The sequence below is a fragment of the Saccopteryx bilineata genome, chromosome 2, assembly GCF_036850765.1.
Source record: "Saccopteryx bilineata isolate mSacBil1 chromosome 2, mSacBil1_pri_phased_curated, whole genome shotgun sequence".
Classification (NCBI taxonomy): Eukaryota; Metazoa; Chordata; class Mammalia; order Chiroptera; family Emballonuridae; genus Saccopteryx; species Saccopteryx bilineata.
The window spans coordinates 260,315,312-260,335,484 of record NC_089491.1 but is presented as its reverse complement, the minus strand read 5'-3'; the positions used below and the strand labels follow the sequence as shown (position 1 = coordinate 260,335,484).

The 20,173-nt window shown below is 47.8% G+C and overlaps 1 protein-coding gene and 1 long non-coding RNA gene across 2 annotated transcripts; one reads left to right on the top strand and one right to left on the bottom strand.

Moving 5' to 3' along the window:
* Positions 1-51: 51 nt before the first annotated feature.
* TFIP11 (tuftelin interacting protein 11) lies at positions 52-16,340 on the bottom strand. Its single transcript, XM_066260260.1, has 13 exons — positions 16,250-16,340; positions 14,312-14,529; positions 11,691-11,844; positions 11,211-11,367; positions 9,556-9,683; positions 7,827-7,979; positions 5,167-5,694; positions 4,952-5,058; positions 3,779-3,947; positions 3,050-3,293; positions 2,240-2,382; positions 1,653-1,818; positions 52-407 (listed from the first exon to the last, which is right to left on the bottom strand). Exons 2-13 carry the CDS (start codon positions 14,518-14,520, stop codon positions 52-54), a joined length of 2,514 nt encoding a protein of 837 aa, XP_066116357.1. The 5' UTR covers positions 14,521-14,529; positions 16,250-16,340.
* A 51-nt stretch (positions 16,341-16,391) lies between these two features.
* On the top strand, positions 16,392-17,500 carry LOC136323219 (uncharacterized). Its single transcript, XR_010728941.1, has 2 exons — positions 16,392-16,519; positions 16,601-17,500. It is a non-coding gene; the product is annotated as an uncharacterized lncRNA (long non-coding RNA).
* The last annotated feature ends 2,673 nt before the right edge of the window (positions 17,501-20,173 follow it).

Sequence of the window (20,173 nt, the reverse complement as noted above, 5' to 3'; positions counted from 1 at the left end):
CCCTTTATTCATAAATGTGTCCCTCGCAGGTGTGGTGTCCCGCCTGCCCATCTACTTGGCCATGTCGATCAGGCTCTGCAGGGAGGTGGGCACCCAGGTCTTCTCGCCCTGCACGAACACCACACCCCGGTCGATGTAGATGACGATGCGGCCGAAGGTGTAGAGTTGTTTCCCTTCATGTCGCTTCCCAATGACAGGCATGAAGACGATGTTGTGCTCCTCAGCCTTTGTCTCAATGAGGTCCTTGAAGTTCATGGGCACAGAGCTGGCGGCCACGCCGATGCCCCTCTGCGCCATGTTCTCAGCCTCCCGTCGCTCTTGCATGGCCTCGTACTGGAAGTCCTTCCTCCGCTCCGTGTGCGTGAGGTAGGCGATGTTCTCCCGTGCTCCGGGCTGCATGTAGGCACCTGGGAGAGACAGGGGAGGGGGTCAGGAGAGGTTCCAACATGCACAGGACCCAGGCTGCGACTGGGCTGCAGTCTGGATATAGCACAGGTGCCAGCGCTATAAAACCTGTTACCCACCCATGCAGGTGTGCCTCAGACACAGGGCACTAAAGCAGGGGATCAAGCACCTAGACGACTGGAGTCACAAAAACCGGGTGGGGATTTCTGGCTAACATCTAGCGGACAGAGAGAGCCCATCTCCACACTGCTTGGTAGTTTTCTCTCCACACGGCCAAAAAGGCAGTCTGCGGGCCCTGACAGAGTAACATGGCCTGTACTAGCTATAGTCTAACTTACCGCTGGCCCTGGGAGCACCAACTGTGGGGAGCAGAAACAGATGCTGAAGGACGGAGAGTACAGGCCACAAGTGCCCAGAGGGCACAGAGGGGGCAGTTCTAGGAGATGGGGAGGCTAAAGGAAGTGTCTAGAAAGTACAAAAGTGGAGATGGCCCACTGAGGTCCTTTGAAGGACCTGGATAAGTAGAAAGCAAAAATATATATTTCCCTCATCAAGCATGATATATCTGTGAATTGTGTTTTCATGTAAAAGACACAGTAAAAAGAATTAAAGGCTCAGGGAAGACATTCCAGTCACAGCTGCCACTCCTAAACTGTGTGACCTTGAGCAGGCTTTCAGCCTTGTTGATCTGGTCTGTGACACAGGATGGGCCAGGAGGCTCCCGGGACTCGGTGGTGTGGGAAGAGGCGTTAGCATGAACAGTCAGCTGCCTCCTGACAACAGACACCTGCTGGGCACTACATACAGACAGTAACTTCATCCCTCTAGATTTTTAAAAGCTAGGAGGTAGGCATTGTTACTGTTTTACAGGCAAAGAAAATGGTCTGAGAGGTTTAGCAACACTTAGGGTAGGACTGCCCTGACTCCACACAGAGCTGCTGCACTTGAGTTGCACATGCAACACTGGCCGAACAGACACACAGATAAACCCCAAGAAGCCACACTGCACAGTGGTTATGAAGGGGACCCTGAAGGCAGACCCAGAGTGTGAATCCTGCTCAAATCTGCCTCCATCCAGGGAAGACGCCCCTCCCAGTCACAGGGGGCTGGCACGGTGCTAGCTAAGTACATCACTCGGCCTGGTGGCTACGAGTCAGTGTTGGAGCAGAGGGTGAGTTACTGACTGTCACGATATGTGCAGAAACACGAAGCACAGGGCCAGGGCACCCCAAACAATCTGCACTCACCAACGTTGGAGGACACCGCCCTGTTCATGATGTCAAGCGCCTCGTTGAATTTGTCTTTGATAGAGGGGTGTGCCAGCACTTGGTCTGAGAACATGGACTTCCAGCCCAGGTACCACTTGGTGATCTCCTCATAATTTGGGCTGTTACTGAGCCAGGAGCACAGCACCTGCCAAAAGGAACAAGTAAGAAACTTGCATCCACAGTGGCAACAAATGGGAGCAAATGTCTAAAGGGGCCATTTGCTCTCCTCCTGGTCCTGGAAGCTGGTGACACCTGTGGAGCTGAACAGCCAGGCGCTCAGGAGCGTGGTGTCTAGTGCCCGGCATGTACACTGAGCCTCAGCCTCCTGCCCATACAACAGGGACAGCACAGTCCGTTCCAAGAATGCAGGTGAAGTGCTTAGAACATTTGGCACATGACAAATGGTCAACAGAGGGCAGTTGTTACTGCCCCCTCGTTCCTGTCCTACCACATGATTTACTTCTGTATGTCGTTATAGCACTCTCACCCGAGAGTTACCGAGAATGAAGTGATCCCTCCCTGCCCCTGCCCCTGTCCCACCCCCAGCGAGGCAGCACAAAGGGTACCTGAAGCCACTTGGGGAAGAAGTGCTTCTCGAGAAGCCCCACCAGGCTGGAGACGGAGATCATCCCTTCCCAGTCGATGACCCAGTAGAAGGCGTCCATGTGCTGCTGATGGGGGTTGATAACTAGCTCCCCGAGACACATCCCTGGAACAAGAGACCCAGGTTCTAAGGCAGGGCTCCCCAAACTTTTTACACAGGGGGCCAGTTCACTGTCCCTCAGACCGTTGGAGGGCCGCCACATACAGTGCTCCTCTCACTGACCAATGAAAGAGGTGCCCCTTCTGGAAGTGCGGTGGGGGGCTGGATAAATGGCCTCAGGGGGCTGCATGCGGCGCATGGGCCGTAGTTTGGGGACGCCTGCTAAGGCAAGGCCACATGCAGAGAGCAACACCTTCCCCAGAATGTTAGTCCTTGGTCTGTTTTAAGGGTCAGCTTTAAGCTCTTGACATGGCAACTCAAAGATTTTCTTCTCTAACCCAGAAATAACTCATATTTACAATAAGATACCACAAACATTTCAGAACAATAATGATCCTGTCACCAGAGGCCCAAACCACACCAGTCAGGAACCAGAAGGCACCCTGTGTCTGACATGGTCACCACAGCCTTTTTGTCCCTGCCTTAAGGACCCTAGTTTCATTTACATTCAGCCTCAGTGCACAACAGTGGCCCCTCTTCTGCAGTGAGACATGTCATGTACCAGTAAGCTCTGTCCTACAACTCAAAGGCCTTGCTGTAAGAAGCACCATCACACTGGTCAAAGGGACCAAGGCACCAGAGCAGCTGGCCTGGGACACGTTTCCCTCCTTACCCAGCTTGGGCACTATGTTCTTGACCATGAATGCTTCCCAGGAGCCAGGGGTGAAGACATCTTTCCAGGGCTGTAGGATGAGCTTGGCAGAGGAGTCGCTGGGGTGCCACTTCTGCAGGGCACTGGACAGCTTGCTGCGGATGGGAGAGTACAGTGGCTCGAGGCGCGCCTGCATGAGGGGCAGCCACGGGTGGATCCAGGAGTGGATGGGGACCGTGTCCGTCAGTGGGTTCCAGCTTTCCACCTGTAGGAGGAGTGAGGGGGATGCAGCTCACGCAGACTGCAGGGCAGTCACGTGATGTCCCGTGCAGTTAACGCGAGGAGGCCATGTGCTCTCTCGTCTGAGCTCTAGTCCTTTGCAGTGTGTGGGGGACACAGTCTCTGTTTTACAGAGGGTCACGTTAGGTACAAAGAGGCAGCCAAGGTGCTTGGTAGGCATTTTGCACTATGATTCCTCAAAAGAGACACTGACCCACAAATAAATACACCTATGCAATTGTATTACATGTCAGAGATGACATGGTTTTAATTTTGAGAAAGAAACAAAGGAAATGCGTGCCCTACTAATGGAGGCTTTGGGAAGGAAAGTGCTGATGAAACAGCTGGAATTAACAGGACAGTAGTTGTGCTGACACAGTCTGTTACCTGCCAGTGTTTCAGCAGCACTGAGATGAAATGTCAAAGTTCCCACAGTTACCCATGAACTCTCCCCGGGGCTCTGGGCCCTACCTCCTTCTGCAGCTTGGGGAAGATGAGCTGGTCCAGTATGTTATCCAAGATCCACACAGGGATAATGTGCACCCAGCTGTCCAAGAAGTCCACCATGGGCTCACAGTTCCTGGGCTGCCACTGGGTGACAATATTTCGAACGAAAGGCATCCAGACTTCCCATATCATCCTATGGGAGAAAGAGAGACAGCAGGCTGGCTAACTGCACCAACTGGTTTCAGACACCACCACCACCTTCTCTAGAATCAGAAAAGGCAACAGCATGGAAAGCCAGTCTGAAAACCATCAGTCCAGTCCCCACATTGGCTAGACCAGCACCTGCCTCTTCCTTGCTTTCCTGGCTGCCCACTCCACCTCTGGACCGCATTATTTTTTAAAATTTATTAGAGTGACACTGGTTAACACTATATAGGTTTCAGGTGCTCAATTCTGTAACACATCTCTCCACTGTATTGTGTTCACTCCTCAAGTCCCTTTTGTTTGGGACCTTATTTTTTGACAGAGAGGACAGGAAGGGAGAGAGATGAGAAGCATCAATTTTTCGTTGTGGCACCTTATTCAATGACTGCTTTCTCATATGTACCTTGACCGGGGGACTCCAGCAGAGCAAGTGACCCCCTTGCTCAAGCCAAAGACCATGGAGTCCTGTCTAAGATCCCACGCTCAAGCCTCAGTGTCCCAGGCTGACACACTATCCACTGCGCCACCACTTGATCAGGCTAGGACCTTACTCTTGACAGTGCCTGCCCGCCCGGCAGGGTTGCTACAAGGTCACATGGCCCCCACAGGAAGCCCCTCTCACAGCTTTTCCACCCAGAGCTGCACAGCTGACACCTCTCCCCCGCTGGGTTATAGGTTAAATGTCACCCCCGAGAGGACTCTGCCTCAACCCCGCCCAAAGAGGTAGACATCTGATCATTTTCTACTGGTCACCCAGGCTTCTCTGCCTACTCTAGTCCCTGCCGCCATTCCTGGCCACTGTGGACAAGCCGTCTGCCTTCCCAGGGCAGGCCTGGCACACATGAGCCTCGCGGACACGAGACAAGTGCAGGGAGAACTAACATGGGAGCGGCACGCGGCAGAGGGCCAACAGGCCAGCGCCCCTTCTTCCCTGGGCAGTGATCCTCCCAGGCCCCGGGTCGCGTGGGCACGTATCCTTCCCGCACCAAGTACCTGTGAAAGGCGTCTGCTGAGAGGTCCTGCCCGCCGTGGGACAGGAGCTGGTCATTCTCCAAGAGGCTCTTCCACTTGGAGATGATCCCAGTGCCGTACGTGCAGTCCTGGGGAAGACACGCGACGCTGAGTGGCAGGAGCGAGCAGCCCCTCGCCCTTGCAGCCATGGCTCACCTCCGACTAGAGGCGGAGGAGTGGGTTACCCAACGACTCACCTTGAGAGGGTCCCACTCCTTGAAGTACTCCTTCATGAGCGGGTAGACGATGGCCACGGCGAGGTCCACGCGGTCGGACATCCGGTACTCCTCATAGTACTTGTCCTGCAGGGTTTCAAAGACACGGGCGCACTCGTCCAGGGTGAGGGGGTGGCTGCAGCCGGGCTGCAGGCGCCGCTCGCACTCCTCCACCATCTCCAGGACCTTGCTCAGGTTGGAGATGACCCGCTCCTCATGCTCCAGGACCTCTGACATCTTCTCCAGCTCGTGGGAGAGGTTCACCACCATGTCCCGCTCGTACTGTAGCTGCCGGTCGTTCTGGATGATCTCCTGCTCCGTGAGGTCGATGAGCAGCTGCAGGTTGTGCTCCAGCTCCGGCAGCGCGAAGCCCGGTGCCTTGGCCTCCCTGCCGGGCTGGGGCAGCTGCTGCGACTGCAGTGGCAGTGCGTCGTCGGGGATGCTGTGCTTGTGGCTGATCTGGCTGTAGCTGTAGTACACCTTCTGCTCCCGGCCTGTCATGTCTATGACCTTGGAGAAGGTGGGGAGGGGGCAGGTCAACACCACTGCTGCCCACAAGCACGCTCCGGAGGCCGGGAGGGGGCATCGTGGGGGTGGGTGGGTGAGCTCACCGTCCAGCAGAGCAGGCACGGGGCACTGCACTGCGAGGGGCTCAGGCCCCTCAGCGCAGATGGAGAAGGCTTTTTAGGGAAATTGATGAAATTTGAATAAGAACCTGTTTAGTTGAGATGAAAATCTGTTTTTGTAGAAAAGTAGGCTGTTTTGATCAAAGCAGGTAATAAAGCATATATGATCAAAGTAACACTTTGATAAACACATTTAGGCAAAGATCTGTCAGAATGTACATCAAGGTGTTAAAACTATGGAAAGGAAGTAAAATATTTTTTACATATATTTTTGAAGCATGTGTTTTTATTGATTTTAGTGAGAAGGGAAAGGAGGAGGGAGAGGGGGAGAGAGGGGGAGAGAGGGGGAGAGAGGGGGAGAGAGGGAGGGAGAAAGAGAGAGAGAGAGAGAGAGAGAGAGAGAGAGAACATCGATCTGTTCCTGTATCTGCCCTGACCAGGGATCGCACCAGCAACGTCTGTGCTTTGGAACAATGCTCTGACCAACTGAGCTATCCGGCCAGGGCTATTTTTTATATTTTTGCCTCTGTATTTCCTAACTGTTTAAAATATACTACACACTGCTCGGTAACAATATTTTTAATTTAAAAACAAAACATACAGAAACAAGTTATTGGCCAAAGTCAGCCTAGGAAATTACCTAATTCCAACGTTTCAAGAAAACTGAGGAAAATGGCAATATGGACCACACTGAAACAGAAGTACTTATCATCACTTTAGTGTAAGCCAAGAACCATCTGCACTAGACTCACCCCAGGAAAAATAAACAAGAGTCCTCAGGCTTGGTCTAGATTTGCTGTTGACTCTGGCTGGGCCCTGGGCACCTGCATTTCTTACCAGGTCCCAGATAATCACATGGACTCCACCCCGACATTGAGAACCCATTCAAGACTGAGTTCTGTGATACATGTACCCAACTACAACAACTGTCACCACTGCTCTCTGGTTACTTGGGGGCGTAAAGGAAAACCTGAGACTTGCACAAACTGTGAAAATGTAATCTAGTCTACTGTATTTTTTTTAAGCGAGAGTGAGAGAGTCAGATAGGGAGAGAGAGAAATGAGAAGCATCAACTCGTAGTTGCAGCACCTTAGATGTTTACTGATTGCTTCTCAAATGTGGTTTGACCAGGGGGCTCTAGCCAAGCCAATGACCCCTTGCTCAAGCCATTGACCACGGGGTCATGTCTATGATCCCACACTCAAGCAGGCAACCACGTGCTCAAGCTGGTAGGCCCACACTCAAGCTGGCGACCTCAGAGTTTCGAACCTGGGACAGGGTTCCTGGTTGACATTCTATCTACTGCACCACCACTGGTGAGGCTGTAATCTATTCTGGTATGCCCTGAGGACTGTCCCACACTCCTGGTCAGACAGTGAGTGGGTACACTCTTTTCAGTATTTAAGAGCCTTAAAGACTGTCCTGTTCTTGAACATGGTGATTGTATCTGTAACAAACTACCCTTAAAAGATGAATCACAATTTGACTTTGGGTGAGGGGTATGCAACATAATCAAATGTCAAAATAATCTGGAGATGTTTTCTCTGAACATATGTAACCTGATTTATCGATGTCACCCCATTAAAATAAAAAAATAAAAGACAAGACTTATGTACAAATCAGTCTATCAAAAACCCAAATTCCACCAAACGAGAAAGGTAAAGGTCTAGTGATAAAGGGACCCAGTTACAGGACAGCCTCTCCAGGATTGTGCACTTATTGAAGACCATGGCCACCCTGAGTTTTTGGTAATTCTTTGGCTGTAGGCTTCAGAAGATGGGCACAGACTTACCACTCTGGTGCCAGGAAGAGCCTGGCACAGGAGGAACTAGTAACTCAACAAAGGTGTGAGCACAGTGAATGGGCACAGGCTGCTGTCAGGTGAGAAGCACGGGACTGAACAGGAACAGCCTGGACAGGGCCCCAAAGAGACCTGAGGGATGCACTTGGGGCTGTTGGATTACCTTTCTGTTTCCAGTGCCCCGTCCTCGACCAGGTGTCCAACAGCGCACGTACCTTGACCTGAGAAAGCTCCTTCTGGGGAGCAGTGAGCTTCTTGTTAATCCTGCCCTTAGCCTTCAACTCTTCCACTGTCTTGTAAGAGTATTTGGGCTTCTTCTTGCTTCCACTGGGGTCTTTCCTCCACTGGCTCAGCTCTTTCTGAAACTCCTGAACAAGAGGGACAGAGTGTGTCACACTAAAAAGCTCATTTTTTACAGCAGCTGGGGCTGCTGAGACCATTAACACAGTGTTTTGCAACTATGGGTCCTCAAACTGGTGCCGGTTCCCAAGAGAACTGACCACTTCGATGGTGTATGAAAATTAGTCTTCCGCGGACCGGCAGCTGAAAACACTGCATTTACAGACATTCGATAACCACTACCTTAGATTTCCACAAGGTTCTATGCTAAGGGCTGTGCCTGTGTGGAGGCAACAGATTTGAAAAAGAAACAAAAATAAAGACAAAGGCCACTCTGACTGAGCATCTACTATGTCAGACACTATTCTGGTTTTAAATCTACCTCATGTAAAACTCAGGAATAAAACAAAGAATGTTTTCATGTACAAAACCGTGATTCTAATCTAAAACGAAGGTAAATAAGCAGCCCCTCAGTTTCGAGGCAAAAATATCTTTTATAAGCAGGTTTGCAGAACTTCTCTATAGGAAGACCTAAGTAAAGGAGGAAACTTCATCTGAGGGTGGTTGAGTCCGGCCCACAGGAGTGGGTATTGTGTTAGTCATTTTGTTTTTCTTACACTGGTTTAACACTTGTAATCTTTTTTTCAAAAAAAAAAAAAAAAGGAATAATAGTAATAATCTGGACTTCTACTTCAGGAAAATCAGAAAACCAGCACTACTGAGCCCACATATGGCAATGCCCGCCTAGAGCTGAATAGAACCTCCCCTGTAGAGGTGCCGTGCCTGGCCTGTCTGCCTCAGGCCCTGCCACGCCTCACCGTCTCACGCCTGACTCACCAGCCTCACTTACATTGCACGCCTGGCACCTGTTAAGTTTCTGAGCATCCTTAACTCAGCAGCCAACTCCACATTATCAAATGTCTCCTTCCTCAGTAAAAGGAAAGGGTCAGTGACAATTGTAACGTGTCTGTGCAGCATCCTGTGCTCCCCCAGAAATGCAGAGGGTTCCAGAGTAACATCAATCAAGAGAGCTGGCCCCTTCTGTCACTGGAGCAAAGCGAGGCACAGCTGATAGCGGATGGCTCCTTGCTGCACCTGAGGCGAGACCCTGCCTCTAAAAAGGCCTTCAAGGCCAGGTGCGGGCCACCATCCCAATGCACTTCCTGCCCTCCCAGATGGCGTGCCACCGTCCTACCACAACGCTCCTTAATGCCCCTCCACTATCAAGCCCAGAGCCGCTCTAAACCCTGGCCTCCTGACTCTCCCGATGGCTGGGGCCTCTCTTATGCCAGGTGTTAACTAAAATGTTTTCTCCCAAGATCTTCCCTGACCGCTGTATTTATTAAAATGTCAAATCCCCACCCCAACACACACACACCCAATCTTATTTTCTACCCTGGCACTTCTTAGCACTTCCTGCTCTTTCTACCCTCACCGGAGCTGGCTGTTTACTGTCTGTCCACCAGGCTCTAAGCCACTCATCATGGCACACCAGCGTCCAGCACAGTGCCTGGCATGGAACCTGTGCAATAACCACCCAGACAGGCAATGAATGAACACAGATGGCACAGACACGCCTACCCACGCCTCCGTACTTCCGGTTACCTCTTCAGCTTCCTCTTCGGAGTCAACCACAGGGAAGTCTTGCAGGGACTGAGTGGTCCGCTCTGAGCCGTAAGCTCCCACGGCGCCTTTTCCCTTTCTCTGCTTGGCTTCGATGGGGTTAATGATACCTGACAAATTTGGGGAAAAGGAAAGACTTCAGATCACAGCAAGTCTTGAACCTGAGCAAGCACTCAGCGAACTCCCACTTCCTTGGACCTTACACACAGTAACACACGGCCAAGGAAGGAGAGCGCTTCTCTGCCCCTGAACACGATTCGTGTCCTGTGGGACTTGAACCCTCTGAGTATTTACTCTGCCACAGAACGGTTTGCTGACATAAGTTATTTGTGTCCCATATAATGATTTCCATTTCCATTTGGATTCATTTTATTTTAGTGGATGAGAGGAAAAGAGAACAATTCGTTGATAACTGGGAGCTCCAGCCCACTAAGCTCTGTGCTCATTGGGAAGCCTTTAACATGGAGAGTACCGTGACTCAGGTAACACTCTGATTCTGATGGAAGCAGGCGAAGCTGTATTTCAGATTCCACCTAGTTTACATTCATACCAACTGTGCTCAACTTGTTTCAGACACCTTTAAGCCTTGGATACAAATGTTCTTTAAAAATAGTTTATAAACAAGACCACAACATTTCAAAAAGATTGCCTCTCACCCCAAGCTTTCTATACTTCCAGTAGCACTGCTGAAATCTCAGAGCACTGCCCACTCTCATTCCTGGTCACCATTTCTCTATCTTCACTCCAAGGAATTTTTCCTACGCTAATGTTTTCAACATGGAACCTGGTTTAACTTTCACAATCGGTGAGGGAGTGGAATGTGGATTACAGAGAACACCAGTGATTATGTCCAGCTGGGAACTGCTCCTGGGCTGTGTTCAAGGACAAGGAAAACCATCTCCCACAGGAAGAACACGCCTGAGTGGTGTGAGGGGCTCTAAATCAGGGAGACCAGACTGTGAGAGGAGCTGTGTCTTGGCGGGATCGGGGATGAAGGGACAAGGGACAGCGCTACTCAGTGAAGACAGCGGTAATGGCTGTGGGACTTGCTCGGCCAAGTTGATAGCTATGTGTCTCTTGCTATTAAAAGTTATGCATAATGTTTTATTGACATTCCTGAAGGACATATGTCTGTCTTTACAAAACTAAAACCCTTGTGAGCAGGGCCTGCTAACTCATGCTTTCAGGCCCAGGAAAATGAATGAAAACAAGTATACTGACGGGAGACAACAGGGAGTGGTAGAGACAGCTTCCCAGAGAAGGCCGTGTGCACTGTCCCAGGGCCGCTATGATTCAGCTGAACCCATTACTGCCAGGCAAATCTAGAATTTTAGTGACAGTGTCTGATTGTTAGATACTGGCAACAAATTCAATATTTTAGGAAACACTGGACAGGCCAAAAAGAAGCCTGTCTTTAACCTATTAGCTGGCAGCCTGTTTTAGACTCTAACCCTTTTCCCCCTGCAAAAACAAGTATTTTATTTGAGCTTAACAAAGGAAGGCAGTGCAGGAGCACAACTTGTGCTGTGTGAGGCCAGGCTGAGGAGCTGAGGCACTTGCCAAGGGGAGACAGCAGACGACTCCCCACACCGCTCCCTTCTCCCCGCCTCCCCCAGAATGACAGGGCAGCGCCCCACCTTGTGCGTTCTTCCCGAGGCCCCTGCCTGGGACATAGCCCATCTTCTGCAGAAGCTTCTGTCCAATTCCTTTTGTGTGTCGTTCCCAGCTGCCAAAATCCATGAATGACTTGGTTCCTCCTGCAAAACCTTTCTGGCTGGGTTTAAAATTGCCGCCCTGAAAAGAAACGCCAAAGCTTAGTTGATGGAAAAAGAAAAAGAAGAAGAAAACTAAGCAAGCTTATCTGATGGGAAGCTGGCCTGACAGTCCCCGAGCACTAGGCAATGAGTCATACAAACCTACATGTGTCTGCGACATGTTAGGAAAGAAAGGAGACTGCACTGCGCACTGCGCACGGGGAAGAAACCTCCACCACAGGAAAAGCCCAGAGCCGGACTCCAGCTGACCCCTCACTCTCCCCACGCTTGCTAGGAGATGCTTAGCTGCAACGGCCTTCCAAAGATATCACTAAGGTCACAGTCCTTCAATAAAGACGCTACCGTTTTTAACTTCTTTGGTCCAAATTCTTTAGGAAATTCATCCTGCTTAACAGGTTTCTCTTCCTCGTCGGAATCTTCCAGCTCCGCCTCCTCTGCTGCCCCTTTCTTGAGCCCGGCACTGATGAAGTTGACTGGCGCGGAGTAGTCGCGGGCCCTGCAGGCAAACACAACCCACGGGGCGGTCGGAAAGACCCTCTGCAGCCGCCCCGTGTAGGAACTCTGCTGGCCAGAGAACGGGATCCACTTTATTTTTTTTATTTTTTAAAACATTATATATTTATTTTTAATTGATTGGTTGATTTTAGAAAGAGAGGAAGAGAGAGCGAGAGACAGAAACATCAATCTGTTCCTGTATGTGCCCTGACTAAGGATTGAACTGGCAACCTCTACATATTGGGACGATGCTCTAACCAACTGAGCTATCTGGCCAGGGCGAATGGGATCCACTTTAAACAGCAACACATTTACTTTACTTATATCAAAGGGCCCCAGGTTTGACTTTCTGTTAACACATTTAACAGTTTTGCCAGGTGTGTTCAAATCAGCTGTAAGGTTGAAGACTTATCGATGTCACTGTAGAGTTGATTAAAATATCAAAATATGATATAATAATCCAATTTTCCTTTTCCATTTTTCAAAGTGTCAGCATGGTATATCACACTTACTTCAAAAAGCATTTGTTTTGGATACTATTTTAAATTCAAAATCAGATATTCTGATAAAAATCATAAGTAAAAATCACTACATACATATTAACAACTATATCAAACTAAGAAAAAACTTGTGTACATTAAATTAATTTGGATTTGAAAACTAAACTATCTAAGAAATTCACTCTTTAGACAGAAAGTATTCATCTTAATTCTCTCAAGAACAACACTTGAGTCATTAACCTCCGTTCCTTTAGTATAAGCCAAAGCCAATGCCTTTGTGATGTGGGTGTGTGGTTAAAAGAACAGAGAACAGGTTCCAGTGAAAACACCTGGCAATGATGTAAAATAAGACAATACTTTATGAAACAACTAACCTAGAAATTAAACATGCCCATGGCAACAACAAAATTGACAGGTTCTTTCCTAAAAGATCAATATAACTTAATGGCTAAGAGACCGGATTCTAGAGTCAGATAGGCCCAGATTCTCACAGCCTCACTGTGGGGACCTTGGCCACCATTTCTTAATCTGTAAAACGGGATGATGATAATGGTAGTTTTCTCACAAGGTAAATGAGACTAGGCATGTGAAGAACACTGGACAAGTAAGCAGCCAACAGATGCTGGGTGCTATTTATGCAGTTCTTGAACCATAATCTGTCTGTCATTCACTTTTTTTTTTTTTCCACTGAAGTTGGAAACTGGGAGGCAGTCAGACAGACTCCCGCATGCACCTGACTGGGATCCACCCGGCATGCCCACCAAGGGGCGATGCTCTGCCCATCCGGGAAGTCGCTCTGTTGCAACCAGAGCCATTCTAGCACCTGAGGCAGAGGCCACAGAGCCATCCTCAGCGCCCAGGCCAACTTTGCTCCAATGGAGCCTTGCTGCGGGAGGGGAAGAGAGAGACAGAGAGGAAGGAGAAGGGGAGGGGTGGAGAAGCAGATGGGCGCTTCTCCTGTGTGCCCTGGCGGGGAATCAAACCCAGGACTCCTGCAAGCCAGGCCAACGCTCTACCACTGAGCTAACTGGCCAGGGCCCATTCACTTTTATAGTTTCCTTGCCATATGAGAAGAGGCTGAACTCTACTTTGTTCTCTCAGGTGCAATCTCCATGAGCTATTGCCTACAGGCCATAGGTGGGGGATAAGGGAGACACATCCAAAGCTGCTACACACTCTGGTTGAGCAACTGTGACCAACCGTGAGCACACAGGACTTCACACCAAGGAGGAGACTTTCTGCCTCAGTCCCCATCTCCCTATCACCTCCTGGCCCAGGTCTCTGCCACCTCTGCAGGGACTGCTGCCTTGGCTTCCTCAGGGCTCCCTGTCCACGGCGGCTCCACACCCACTCTGCACATCAGCAAAAAGGTATTCTCCAAATGCAACCCTGCCCCATGTCCCATCCTCTCTAACAAGAGTCTCAAACTACGCTCCTCTCCCTCCCTCTCCTCCTGCCTGAGAAATCATTCACATCCTCGTGGAGACCCTGCTGCCTCCCACCAAGGGCCTGTGCATACTCGTGCCTCTCTTACCATCCCAGTTTCTACTCTTTCCATGTTAGCTCAAGAGTTGCTTCTCCAGAGCAATCGTCCCTGACCACTCAGGATAGGTCAAACACCCTAAAATGTGCTCTCCCTCAGGTCCAAAATCATAGTTAAAACTTCCATGCAAGCTGTTGATTAATGCCTGTGTCCATTCACTAGGGTCTGGCCTCTTGGCAAGGAGTGGGTCTGTACCACAAGGCCCTGCATAATTGCTCACTAAACACGGACCAGTGAGTAAATCAGCAAAAGGACAGTGCTCTAACCTAAAAAGGAAGCTGGGCCTCCCTAGCTGTTATCACAGCTAAGGGACTCAATAAGCCTAGTGAAGAAGTATATTTAGTGGAGTATCTCCCCAAATCCCTCCCCACCAACCCCAACTCCTACCCTAAAGCAAAGGGAAGGAGCACCATGCTAGCCAGTACCGTTTGCCTCCAAAGCTGGGCCTCTCTTCATCCGAGTCTCGCTCTGCCCACACTCCATACGTGGCCTCCTCCTTGGTCTGCCAATGCCGCTGCCGGTTGGGGTTGAATTCATTCTGCAGATCCCAGTCAGTGATCTCAAAGTTCTCCCTCTCATCCTCATCATCATCCATGTGGCTTTCCCCATCCCGGTACAAGTGGGACAGTGACATGGCCAGTCACTAAAGGAAGAAACAAAAAAGGCACAGCCTGTGATAAGTTCTAAGCACCAAGAGAAGACCTCCTTGTGAGTTTCTATGCCTTATACCTTCAGAACTTTCTTCAAATTCAAAGTCCATTAAAATCATTGTTATAATTCAAAAAAAGTGGACATTAAAAACAATATTTACTATTGGTACTACAACAGGCGAACAAAAGGCTAATCCCAAAAGTCTGTGACTCTTAAGCATGTATTTCCTTGTTCTAGTCGGTGTCATAAAATATCTCTCACACAAACCACACAAAAATTAAATTATTCTATAAATTATTGCCTCAGAAATTGTGTAAACATCATCCCAAACTCCATATTTTGTTATTTTTTTTCTATTGTTGAGAAAAAGAGTTATATCTGGACTCTTGGCAGTCCCAGGAAGTGACTTTTTAGAATATACTTTCTGAAACACCTTATTTGACAAGATCCTGAGACTCAGTTTCCCTCCCAAAAAATGAACCAACTTCTTTTTTTTCTTTTTTTTTTTTTTGAGAGACAGGGAGAGAGAGACGGGAGCATCAAGTTGCTCCTGTATGTACACAAACCAACCTCTTTTAATGAGGTGGAAGGCAGTTGTGTTTAAGAACACTACCTAAACAGTCAAACATCTATCAATCAGAATAGAAAATTCAGCTCTTGGTAGCTGCTGGGTGATTAGATTTGGCTCTCTTTCTGAAATACATTAACTGCCACACCAGCCTTAGAGAATGCCGGTAAGGCACAGTTAGTGAATGAGATGGCACTTAGAAGTGCTCAGGAACAACAGCTGTTTCTGTAGTCCCTTGATTACCTTTCATCGTTACTATAGTTAGAGAGTGAACATTGCAAGGTGAGTGTGAAATCAGGTGCTAAAATCACAGCCTAAGTTCAAATCAGCACTTCACCAAGTACTCGGTGTTTGAATATTAAATGCACCATAAGTTCCCAGCAAGGTGAACTACACAGTAATACATTCACTATATGGACGCAACTGAGAGAGACTCTTGTCTACCATTGCTGCAAGCAGCCTTCAGAGGCAGGGAGTTCATGGCTCTCACAGGCAGTGGGAGCTCAGCTCAAACTGCTCAGCTCTGCGAGATAGTGTTCCCTGCTTATTCCACTCACTGGTGCACTGGCTGGATGTTCCTGGATCCTACCCACCCAGAGGTGCAAAGAAGAAAACTGTTCTGCGAAGTGTCAGAAGCATGGGAGTCAGTAACACTATGGCCTCCTTAGGAACGGGGCATGGTGATAACTGCAGAGCTGTAACAAGTTAAAGAGCCCTCCGCTAGTGCTAAGTACTTGCTGGACGCTTCAGGCCGACAACGTAACGTAAGCATCAAGACACGTCTACAAGATTGGCACTACTGGCGTTTCCATGCTCCAGGTAAGAGAAACGAGGCTCAGAGAAGTTCAAACAACTTGCCCTCAGTTCCACAGCTGGCAAGACTTGAAGCCAGGTGGGCTTAAAGCTAAGGCTCGGAGTCTCTCTGCCATGCAGTCTGGGCTCTGGGGTGTAGGTTCGGTTCCCAGTCCGACCCAGGCCCCGACTCCACTGGAAACCCGGAGAGAGCCCGCCACTCTCCCGGCCTCCGCAGAGCTGAGAAATGGAAGCCACACCAGCGAGGCCGAGACCTGCCTCCTCGAGCACTCGCACCCAGTTTCCCTCTAGAACGGAGTTCCCAGTCCCTTCCACCCCCAGCCTGGCTCACCTCCTCGGGGTTCAGCGGCCCTAAGACAGCGACACACTCCCTGCGAGGAGCGCGTCGTTTAGGAGTTCGGAACCGGATGTGCTGAGACCGGCGCGCAGAAATGACGTTTGCTATAGCGGAAATGGCGCGCTGGTTGCCATGGTAGCAACAGGAGTGAGCGGCTTTGGTTTAGAGTGGCAGGGATGAAATGCTATTGGGTTGGGGAATAAGTTCGTAGCGTTTTTATATTTTCTTTTATTTTACAACGATTTGTTTGCTGTCTGGCAAAGGGTAAGTATTCATTCGATAAAACTCTTTCTGCTCTACAAAACTATGTTAATTGTATTTTTGAGTTATGTAATTTTTTATTAGTTTTAAGGCTTAGAAATGGAATACCCAGGAGGCAAAAATCAACATTTTCGACACCTGCTCTTCTTTGCTTTTCATCGAGGTCAAAAAGCTGCCAAAGCAGCCCGGGACATTTGCGACGTGTATGGAGAAGGTGTCATAAGCGAGTCTACAGCACGGAAATGGTTTGCAAAGTTCAAAAATGGCGACTTTGACGTCGATGACACGTCCCGCAGCGGAAGGCCTTCTGAATTCGATGAAGAACGTCTCAAATCACTTTTGAAGGAGAATGGTCGCCAAACCAGTCGTGAATTGGCGGGAAAAATGAACTGCGATCATAAAACGATTCTCAATCACCTTCATTCAATGGGATTTACCGAAAAATTGGGAGCCTGGGTGCCTCACGAGCTCAACGAAAAAAACAAAGAAAGTTAATAGAACTGGAGACGTGGATTTTCAGCACCCCAAATGGTTGGGAACTAATACCCAGGCCGCACTCACTTCGTGGTGACGTCCAGCCTGTAATGAACGGTGTGAATGTTGCCAAGCTTCCCTTGCGGGCTCCTTTGCCAGCCTTAAATTCTATATCTGTGAAATGGGAATATTAAGGTAATCATTCAGGTGGAGGACAGTCCTTCTTTTCTAAGTTCCGTCCTCCCTCGAAAAGTGTCCTCCTACATGTCCTCCTTTTTGATATTTGAAGACTAATCTGTAAATGTCCATATTTGATCAATGCAGTCGATCCATTGTGTGATGTGATGTATTTCTATCTAAATGAGTACTTTTTTCTTACAATTATTATTAAAAATTAATAGGCATGTAAGCATAATTACAATATAAAATATTACAAATGTTTTTATTATGCATTTATCATATTATAGTGTATTATTGTTGCAATAAATAAAATGTTTCTTTTATTTACGATATTGTTTTCAATTTACTTTTGTCCTCCTTTTCATTGTAAAAAAGTTGGTCACTTTAGGAATATAGGACCAGTCCATAGGATAGTAGTGAAGTATTGTGGGAGACATCAAGGGGGCCAGGACAGAGTATTCACATGGGAATAATGAAGGTCAAGACCGTAACCTGTATCTTTGGGGTCTCGCAGTATAAGCATTGTTTGGGCACAGAGCCTTATATAGGAGTTTAAGGGAATGAAGGGATGAATGGGCAAACTCTGGAGGCCCCAAGTATTCCCTCCAGGAAATCTTCCCATTTTCTTTCTTTTCCAACAGGTTGGTAAGTAAATTTAATTTATTCGCTGATCTAAAGTGCCGAGTGCCTACACTGTGCTAAGTTCAGAGGATACAATGAAAATTAGCCCTCCCAGGGAATCCCTCACCAGCTGTGGACTCTTGTGTTGGCACATGGGCCCTGGAGTTCCAATCTCAGCTTGCAGTTTACCAGCTGGGGCCCTTGGGCATGTGATTACATCTCTCTAAGCCTGTTTTCTCTTATGCAAAATGATTGAAAACCCAATCAGATAAAAGATGTAAGCCATTAAACCTGTATTCAGTTCACAGTAGATGCTTAGGAAGTGTTAGCTGTTAATGCTTCCATATGTTCTTTTTCTCTCCCAGTGACAAAAGGATCCAAGGGGCAAATATTGGAGTGAATGAAGAGCACTGGACTTAGAATAAAAAAACTTGGATCCAACCTCCCATGGTTGTTATCAAATGAGAATCTATATGAAGTCAATTAAATGTCGGCTTCTTGGGAATGGGGGCTGTGATTTAATGTTTAATGGGGGCTCTGTATTGCCAGTGATGTGTGGTATCACTGTGCCTGACATGAAGTATGCACTCAAGAAAGAGACTAGAAAGTGAGGTTTTAGCTGGGGTGGGAGGCGGAAAGAGTCTAATAGACCAACGATCCACTTAAGAAGCAGTGAGGCAGGCAAGAGAAGTGAAGGCAAAAATTAATGAATGGGACTACATCAGACTAAGAAGTTTTTGCTCAGCAAGAGAAACTGATAACAAAATAGCCAACTAAATGGGAAATGATATTTTCAAACAGCAGCTCAGATAAGGGCCTAATATCCAAAATATACAAAGAACTCATAAAACTCAACAACAAACAAACAAACAACCCAATAAAAAAATGGGAAGAGGACATGAACAGACACTTCTCCCAGGTAGAAATACAAATGGCCAACAGATATATGAAAAGATGCTCATCTTCTTTAGTTATTAGAGAAATGCAAATCAAAACTGCAATGAGATACCACCTCACACCTGTTAGATTAGCTATTATTAACAAGACAGGTAATAGCAAATGTTGGAGAGGCTGTGGAGAAAAAGGAACCCTCATACACTATTGGTGGGAATGTAAAGTAGTACAACCATTATGGAAGAAAGTATGGTAGTTCCTCAAAAAACTGAAAATAGAACTACCTTATGACCCAGCAATCCCTCTACTGGGTATATACCCCAAAAACTCAGAAACATTGATACGCAAAGACACATGCAGCCCCATGTTCACTGCAGCATTGTTCACAGTGGACAAGACATGGAAACAACCAAAAAGCCCATCAATAGATGACTGGATAAAGAAGATGTGGCACATGTACACTATGGAATACTACTCAGCCATAAGAAATGATGACATCGGATCATTTACAGCAAAATGGTGGGATCTTGATAACATTATACGAAGTGAAATAAGTAAATCAGAAAAAACCAGGAACTGCAGTATTCCATACGTAGGTGGGACATAAAAGTGAGACTAAGAGACATTGATAAGAGTGTGGTGGTTACGGGGGGAGGGGGGAAAGGGAAAGGGAAAGGGGGAGGGAGAGGGGCACAAAGAAAACTAGATAGAAGGTGACAGAGGACAATCTGACTTTGGGTGATGGGTATGCAACATAATTGAACAAGATAACCTGGACATGTTATCTTTGAATATATGTATCCTGATTTATTGATGTCACCCCATTAAAAAAATAAAATTATAAAAATAAAAAAGAAGCAGTGAGGGAAACAAGGAGATGAGATGAGCTGTTTTGAGTCTGGGCCTGAAAATATTTATGCATCTGTCTATAGCCCAAAGCCAATAACGTAAGCTCAATTTGGCTTCTCTGAAGCTGTGTCTGTAGCTTTACATTAGAATTTATGGAGGTGCAGTTACTCTGATCATTAGGGACTAATGGATTTGTTTCACATAATAGACCCCACATACCATGTGACTTCTAGAGAAGAGGCCTTTGTGGGCTATTGTTGAGTCATTAAAAATGCAGGCTCTGATCAGATGATCTGAGTGTGCATCCTCAAGAATGGGACAAATGGCAATCATGTACCTCTTGATAGGATGCCCTGAGGGATCGCAGCATCACTCTATGATAGCCCTGCCCCAAATGCACACCCTGAACCAAATCACGGGGATGCATCAGACAAACCCAAATAAAGGACATTCTGTGAAACAGCTAAGCTATAGTCTCAAAAGTGCCAAGGTCATGAAAATCAAAGACTCTGTAACTGTTCCATACTGAAGGAGACTAAAGGGACGTGGCAATTAAATGCAATGCAACATGATTCTGAACTGGATCTTTTTGCAATAAAGGAAGTTAATGGGACAACTGATATAATTCAAATGGAATCT

Bases quoted from the DNA above. Each gene is read 5' to 3' on its own strand.
- TFIP11 (XM_066260260.1), bottom strand. From the start codon at position 14,520: ATGTCACTGTCCCACTTGTACCGGGATGGGGAAAGCCACATGGATGAT. The intron at 1,819-2,239 runs GTACCCTTTGTG...TCCTTTTGGCAG, and splicing joins TCTTCCCCAAGTGGCTTCAG to GTGCTGTGCTCCTGGCTCAG. The intron at 408-1,652 runs GTGAGTGCAGAT...TGTCTCTCCCAG, and splicing joins GGCGGTGTCCTCCAACGTTG to GTGCCTACATGCAGCCCGGA.